The 8531-nt window shown below is 35.9% G+C and overlaps 1 protein-coding gene across 1 annotated transcript; it reads left to right on the forward strand.

Annotated features, from left to right (window-relative positions):
- The first annotated feature begins 41 nt into the window (after positions 1-41).
- On the forward strand, positions 42-7401 carry matn3b (matrilin 3b). The gene is made up of 7 exons (XM_052151490.1): positions 42-75; positions 199-653; positions 2940-3290; positions 4687-5262; positions 5474-5605; positions 5984-6083; positions 7146-7401. The coding sequence occupies exons 2-7, from the start codon at positions 464-466 to the stop codon at positions 7195-7197; spliced, it is 1401 nt and encodes a 466-aa protein (XP_052007450.1). The 5' UTR covers positions 42-75; positions 199-463; the 3' UTR covers positions 7198-7401.
- Positions 7402-8531: the final 1130 nt, after the last annotated feature.

Genomic DNA, 8531 nt, shown 5'->3' on the forward strand with positions numbered 1-8531 from the left:
TATAAGTGTTATAGCGCCCTCTACCGTTGGGATGTATAATCATCAGGGTTTCATATCGGGTCTCAGTTGAGTCAGGTAACCAAATATTCATTTTGTGCCAACACAAACTAACAAATTGTATTCGATTGAATATTTGTATTTAATCTGTCTAAATCAATCAACGTGATTGTCTAAAATGTGTTGTTTTTGCATTGATAGGCCTACACCCTTCCAGTGCATCAATGCTATTCTATTGCGTTTTAGTGGCGTTCGGCAATTTTGCAAGAGATTTATACAAAACCAAACGCCCGCCCAGTCAAACCCACTTGCACTTGTTTGTCTGGATTGGTGGCTGCTCTTAGACGTCTGGGGGCCAGAGGGTTTAAAACATCACATGAGAGCCTCCTTCTGTCAAAACCCACACAGTGGGTCGGAATACTCTCAACGCAAGATCTCGACACTTCTATAAGCCGTCTTCATCAACATGGCATGCTTTATTAGCACTTTCGTCTTTTCTTTCTTTGCGTTTTTAATGCAGACGCAGGGCACTTATGGCCCTTACGGACGGAACCAGTACCAGAATCAACTGTATGCGGACACGTTTCCTGTTCACCGGCAGAGATCGCATTTCACCCCCAGTATGCCTAGACAGGGAAACTCCATCAACTTTGGAGGTATAGAAATAATTCAATTAATTATATTTCTGTAATTTGAGCTGTCTGATAAATTATAGGTAATAATAATAATAACAACAATAATAATAATCGTTTTTGTTGACGTTGAAACACATAAATATCAAAAATACACTGGAATGTTTTTTAAAGGGAATATTCCGAGTTCAATACAAGTTAAGCTCAATCGACAGCATTTGTGGCTTAATGTTTATTACGACAAAAATGTATTTGGACCTTCTTTTCTTAAACAAAAAAAAAAAAAATGTTTTAAAATAAAATAAATTGATAAAAATAGTCACTCTTTCAAAAGTATAGCCACAAACAAAATGTATGTTAAAACGATTGTAATGTTATAAAATCGTTTAGTAACAGTTTCTGTGTAAAGTTATAGCCAATTTTACAACTTCTTTGCCATAATAAGGTAATGTCAACAAACTCTAAGCCCTAAAACCACTTTAAAAATTATGATTTAAACAATTTTTCATCTCAAATAATACATGCGTTTTTCAGAAAAGTTATGCAAGTACTTTTATAAAACGATAAGCTTCCAATTTCTGCCTTTACACCTTCAGAAAATTGGCCCCATTCACTTCCATTGTAAGTGCCTCAATGTAACTTTGCACTTTATATGAAAGGGTTGGCTGGCCTTCTCTTGTCCCTATAGGCTCAGTCACTGGCATTTTTTTAATCTATAAAGCCATTCTCCCATTTTATTTATGCATTGTTATAATTTTTAAAAAAGTAACTGGTATTCACTTCGGTCAGAGGACCTTATTTTAATAACTGTTCCTAATGCTAGAACTAATCTTGGCAAAAGGGCTTTTATGTAGGACTACTCTGCTCCATCGGCTTGGAATGCCTTACAAGGTAGCCTAAAAATGGAAAGTGTTTTTAAGTAATTGATGAAAGCTTTTGAGACTGATTCTTTGTCCTGTCAATGTTTTTAACTAGTGTTGTTAGGTTTTTGATGATATTTTCTGACTTTTTATTTGTTTTATGTTGTCTGTTTGTAACTGTGTAATTACTTGCTGCTGCCCATCTTGGCCAGGATGCTCTTGAAAAAGAGATTTGTAATCTCAAGGGCCTTTCCTGGTTAAATAAAGGTAAAAAAAAGAAAAGATTTTTTGCTTTTCTTTATCTTTCTTTTTTTTGTGTCAAAATATTTTTTTGTAGCTATTAACATTAGGCTATGCCACAAATGCTGTTGACTGAACTTGTATTTAACCGGGAATATTCTTTTAACATAAAAATGTGCTTCATGTTAACATCTAAATTAATTGGGTTAATTTAAGTTCAAATGTTTTTTAGCATCACTGAATCAACCTGAATACATTAGGTTACACCAACAAAAGTCATTTTAAGGGTTAGATCAAGAAGAAACAGCTCCTTAATGTAGCAACTATTACCAATTTTTACAGTGTAGTCCTACACTCTAAAAGTTACACAATTGGACTTGCCAGGATAATTAGCCTGTTATTATTAGTAAATGTGCTTAATGACGAAACAGAGACCTTTAGACTTCTAAATCCTTGCTAACAGTGGTTTTAATTGACTATAATTAAAAACTTATTGACTACATTACAGGAATAATTGAACTATCAAAGCTTTGTTTCCTCATTTTTTCTTCTTTTATTAGATATCATTCTCTCATTCTCCAATTGATATCTTTCAATACATAATTTCCTTTTTTAAATTTCAGTTTTATAGGTTGAAATCTGCAGGATTTGAAACACATCTTCTGAAGCACTGCTAAATTCAGGCTTTTCCCTTATACATGTCTTCCTGTATTATACATTTTAGTTTTCCCTTATTCCTGAAAGAATACATTACTTCTGGATATACCGAAACATTTTGTAACAGTTTCTCCATCAGGTTGACATGATAATGGCTGAGAAAACATAGTCTGAAGCTCATGGTTTTCCACAGAGAACTTAAAATGAAGACTTTTAGTCTGGCTAGCTTATGCTTTTGCTAATACACAACAAAGTGTCATCACATAACCACAGCAATAATTGCTTTAAAAAGAAATGGCTTACTTTAATAATTCTCTCCCTTCCTCCCTTTCTGGAACTTTTTCTTTTCATATTCCACGTGTCTCTCTCTAATGTTTGTTCATGTATGTTCTCCTGTCTCTGCATTCTCTCTCTCTCTCTCTCTCTCTCTCTCTCTCTCTCTCTCTCTCTCTCTCTCTCTCTCTCTCTCTCTCTCTCTCTCATCTATCTTCATATCCTATGTATTTGTTTACCTGCACTCTCTTTCTCTGTGTCCTTCTCTAACCAAACAAAGCTCATGGCTTTAATCACAGGTTTTACGGCTATCATCATCATCATCACAACCCTCATCATCATCATCACCGACCGCCCTGGAAGGGGCCTCCCTTTAACAACCACCATCCTGTCTTACCTGTCCGACCCGTCTTACCTGTCCAACCTGTTGTGCCCATACCACCCAGAATGCTAGTGGCATCACCTGCCCCAACAGTGCCCATACCACTCACCATGGTAGCCACCCTACCCCCACCACCTCCAACACAGACTACAACACCTTTAACACCTCCAACACAGACTTCAACCAGTCCACAGCCAGTCACTACCCCCAGTGGCACAACTGTCCCTGCCGAACCTACCACTGATCCAGGTAGACACATCCCACCCCACAGGGGGCAGAAGACCAGTCTGGTCCTTTTCACTCCCTTTTAACAATCCTTATAAATTCTCTCTCTCTTCCAGGAGAATAAATTAAAACCAAATGTTAACATTTACTCATGCTAATATCATTCCAATCTCATATGACTTTCTTTCTTCTGGTTAACACAAAAGGAGATATAAGGCAGAACCTTAGTTACCATTCACTTTCATTGTATAGTAAAAAGATGCAATTAAAGTGAATGGTGACTGAGGCTGCCATTCTGCCTAAAATATCCTGTTGTGTTCCATCGAAGAAAGAAAGTCTTATGGGTTTGGAACAACATGAGGGTGAGTAAATGGTGACTTTTCATATTTGGGTCAAAAAATCTTGTGGAATCAATATGTTTTTAAAATTTTTTTTTTAAATATACACAGTCATTAATGAGGTAATTTTACTAATGCCAATTTTATTGTCCACAGAAATGCTGCTTTAAACTTATTTAGCACAGATGGGATTAACTGTGCTTGTGTCTTTTGATTTTTCAGTCACAGCGCTGGATTTCTATTTGCATTGTCTCTCTTTGTCAAACAGGCATACCTTTACATATTAATCTCCTTCTGTATCACACTTTGCACTTTATTTCAAGGTGCACTCAGTAATTTTTGCCTCATTAAAAAAGATTATCTCCTAAACATATTAATTGTAATTTTGCTATATTTGTAGGAAATCATGACCACTCACATTAAAATGAAGAATCCAGTTATATCAGTATCCTTATAAAAGTTGTTTTATTCTACATGGAGAGGGTCTGCACATGGGGCACATGTCACATGACCAGCCGAATACTTCTCGCTTAATCTCAGTAACCATCCTGTTATTTGACACTTTCACTCATTGATTGAGGTTATCATGGCAGACTATGTAAATTTCTACAATGGCACCTAAAACTGAAAACTAACAAATTATTTTGCATCCAAGCTGCTAGATGTCAGTGTAAGTCCAAGATGACACAAAGACAAAAGTCACTGAGTGCATCTTTAATTATTTGTCATGATAATGTGTCACTCATATTAGATATTTATGCAAAAATGGCAATGTGACGAGGAGGAGGGCGTGGCTGGGCTGTGAGGATGCACAGCCGGCACTGAATTGTCCTAATAAGCCGGGAGTGGGATAAAGAAGAGCCGGAGGTACCAGTTAGAGAGAGAGAGTCTCTCTCTCTCGAACTGGCGCCTCCGGCTCGTCGAGAGTCTCTCTCTCAAACTGGCGCCTCCGGCTCGTCTTTATCCCCCTTCCGGCTTATTAGGACAATTCAGTGCTGGGCATGCATCCTCACGGCCCGGCACACGCCCTCCTCCTCATCACAGGCAACAATGAAACAACATTTCTAATATCTTCCTCACAGCTCCTGCACAGCTTTGCAAGAGCCGCCCGCTGGACTTGGTCTTTATCATCGACAGTTCTCGTAGCGTTCGTCCTGCAGAGTTTGAGAAGGTCAAAATCTTCCTCTCTGAAATGGTCGACTCTCTCGAGATCGGATCAGATGCCACAAGAGTCGCCTTGGTCAACTATGCCAGCACTGTCAACATTGAGTTCCTCCTGAAAAAGTACTTCAGCAAGGCTGAGGTCAAGCAGGCATTCTCTCGTATAGATCCGCTGTCAACAGGAACCATGACTGGCCTGGCCATCAAAACCACCATGGAGCAGGTTTTTACAGAGGATGCAGGAGCCCGGCCTCAAAAAAAGAAAATCTCAAAGGTGGCTATCATTGTGACCGATGGAAGGCCGCAGGATAAAGTTGACGAGGTGGCAGCAGCAGCAAGGGCTTCTGGGATTGAAATATACGCCATTGGCGTGGACAGAGCAGAAATGCGGTCTCTTAAACTGATGGCAAGCCAGCCTCTGGATGAGCATGTGTTCTATGTGGAGACATACGGTGTGATTGAGAAACTCACATCCAAGTTCAGGGAGACACTCTGTGGTAAGAGAATAGAAAATCTCTCTGGTTTAGAATCAACAGTTCAGTTCTAGAATGAAATGAATCACTTGCTGTAGCTCATATGACTGGATCTTAAATAAGCTAAACATAATTGTTCAATGCATTTATAATACTTAAACACTAAGATAAACAAATGTTGTGGTTTTGGTGATTAAGCTGATTAGTAGTGAAATGATATGTGCTGATTTGGCAGGTTTCGACTCTTGTGCGATTGGGCACAACTGCGAACATATTTGTGTCAACAACAATGCTTCTTATTACTGCAAGTGCAGGGAGGGATATGTCCTCAACTCCGACGAGAAAACATGCTCTAAACAGTCCAACGGTTTGTTTTAGTCATAGAAAATATGCATCTAATTAGAAATATTTGATGCATATCATAAAAAATAATAACTGATGCATTCAAAAAGAAGACTTTGAAATGCATACATAATCCTTTGTGCATAGAAATTGACTTACCTAAATAGCCAGATAAATAAGTAATTGGAATCAAGTATTTTGAGTAATGAAATACTTTGAATAAGTAATTTTTTATATGATTTGTGCTCTGGAATATGTATGGCTTGTCTTTAAAATTATAATTAGTGACAAATAATTACAATATTCATATTGATTGTGTGACTGACAAGTCATAAAGCTTAGAACTAAAGGAAAGCTCTTCACCGTTAAGTAAAAACTACAGAAAAACTCTGTTTTCTTTCAGAAGAGGCAAGAGGAAATCTGTCCGAGAATGCCTGCATGTGTGAGGCTCAGATCGCATTTCAGAAGAGGGTTCACAACAGCATTCAGGAGCTCAACAGCAGACATATCCTTTCAGTTAAACCACTATCATAATTCAACCACCCTGTCAGTCTGATAAACTCTGTATCCTTAAAGGGATAAATGAAAATATTTTTTTTACTCACCCCATACCATCTCAAATGTGTATGATTTCTTTCTTCTTCTGGTGAACACAAACAAAGATTGCTCTGTAGGTACATACAATGCAAGTGAATGGTGGCCAAAACTTTGAAGGCCAAATAGCAGCATAGAAGTAATCAATGTGACTCCAGTGGTTAAATCCATATCTTCAGAAGCGATATGATAGGTGTGGGTGAGAAAGAGGAAGAGATCAATATTTTAGTCATTTTTTACTATAATTTTTTTTTGCTTCTTTTATTTTTGGTGATTCATTTTCTTGATGCATATCACCACCACCTTTTGGGCAGGGAGGACAATTTATAGTAAAAATATTTTAAATATTGATCTGTTTCTCATCCACACCTATCATATCGCTTCTGAAGACATAGATTTAACCACTGGGCCTGGTGAATTACTTTTATGCTGCTTTTATTTTAATTTTGAACCTTCAAAGATCTGGCTGCCATTCACTTGCATTGTATGGACTTACAGAGCTGAGATATTCTTCTAAAATTCTTTGTTTGTGTTCAGCAGAATAAATAAAGTCCTACATATCTGTGTTGGCATGAGGGTGAGTAAATGATGAAAGAAGTTTCATATTTGTGTGAATTATCTCTTTAAAGTGCCTTTTGTAATGCAAAGTAACTTTGTCTTCACATAACACTGTGTAATATAGGTTTTGCTTGTATTACTGTAATGATTGCTAGGAGTTTAACAGATAGTACGTTCTCATATTATGTCTATTAAAATAGTCTATTCAGTATATTAATTAAAATTAATATTAATATCAATGGCTCTTTGTTTCTGTGTTGTTCAGGAAACAAACCATTGGATATATAACAAACCTGACTTTATTTTATTTTAATTTAACTTTTACCAGGCAAGTCATTTAAGAACATAATTCGTATTTACAACAACAGCCTGGCAGTAATTATGTGTGCTGTTTTTTTCCCTTAACTGTTTGTACTAGATGACATCACCAACAGAGTGCAGCAGTTTGATCATCGCCGGTTCTAGAGTGGAGGATGGGACTTCTAACTGCCAACTCAATTTTAAAAAAAACTGTATTTAATCTCTCTTAAGATACCTGCAGAGCATTTGTCATCAGCAGCTATGTGACACTTAACTTTTTGGTAATTTAATCTGTTAACTACATTTTATTTTGCAGTATATTGTGTTTACAATTGTATTAGAATGCATTATGTACTATTTCTGATTTATCAACAAATATATATATATATATATATATATATATATATATATATATATATATATATATATATATATATATATATATAAAATTGACTTTGTTGACACTTGCACTCTCGTTAACTCTATTTCATAGTCAGTGTGACCTTAGGTATGAATTGTAAAGGTGAAGACCGTGAATAGCAGTGTTTAAGTGTTAACTGTTTTGCTGAACTAATATCCTTTTATGTTGGAAAAAATTTGGAGACAAAAACATGTACCTTGTCTAAGTTTGTTTTATACAGAAAAGGATTATGTAAAATGTTGTTCTTTATATTAGATACCTAAATAAAAATATTCTTGGAAATTATTTTCCGTTTGATGTCACATTTTAAGGCATACTTTTCTCAGTTACTTATCTACAGTATTTACTGCTATAGGCTTTTGTATTACACTCTAAGAAAAAAGATTCTATGTAAATCCTTAATGGATTCTATCACATAGAGCCCTTTATAAATGCTCACTCTATTAGAACAACTGGTTTAGAACCCTATAGGGTTTTTGTTGTCAGGTAAAAAAAATAAAACATCTACATAGAATCATGAATGTTTTTAAGAATGTTGTACACAAATTGTATTAATTTTCAACATGATATTACATGATAGGTTTCAAAAACTGTACATAAGATAAATGATTATGAATAGTAATATTAAATGCATATTATATTTATATTAAAACCGTATATTGGCTGTTTGACTTCAAGACAAGTAGTAGGCTAGGCCTAGGTCTATTTTCTTAGAAACAGTTTTTAACTACACTTTTACTCCATTTAATTAATTGTGTAATTACTCAGCATTTTAAACAATGTAAAAAAAACAAAAACAAATGGGTAATTTAAAGGTGCACTAAGTAACTTTAGCCTTTGTGTCACCTTGGACATACACTGACACATAGCGGCTTGGATGCAGAATAATTTCAGCTCAATAGTTTTCACTTTCAGATGCCATGCCATTGTAGGCATTTAATAATCACAGTCAGCCATAATTAGTTTAATCAATGAGTGAAATTGTCAAATAACAGGATGGATAATGAGATTAAGTGAGTACTATTCGCCTGGTCATGTGATTCTAACATGGCAGCCCCCATGAGTGGATCCTCTCCAT

Source organism: Xyrauchen texanus, chromosome 20 (assembly GCF_025860055.1).
Source record: "Xyrauchen texanus isolate HMW12.3.18 chromosome 20, RBS_HiC_50CHRs, whole genome shotgun sequence".
In the NCBI taxonomy this organism is placed as follows: Eukaryota; Metazoa; Chordata; class Actinopteri; order Cypriniformes; family Catostomidae; genus Xyrauchen; species Xyrauchen texanus.

What these genes read in the sequence shown, in the direction of transcription:
- matn3b (XM_052151490.1), top strand. Translation starts at nt 464, where the DNA reads ATGGCATGCTTTATTAGCACTTTCGTCTTTTCTTTCTTTGCGTTTTTA. An exon ending in AAACTCCATCAACTTTGGAG is followed by an intron (nt 654 to 2,939) that starts GTATAGAAATAA and finishes AACCAAACAAAG; the next exon opens with CTCATGGCTTTAATCACAGG. An exon ending in GTTCAGGGAGACACTCTGTG is followed by an intron (nt 5,263 to 5,473) that starts GTAAGAGAATAG and finishes CTGATTTGGCAG; the next exon opens with GTTTCGACTCTTGTGCGATT.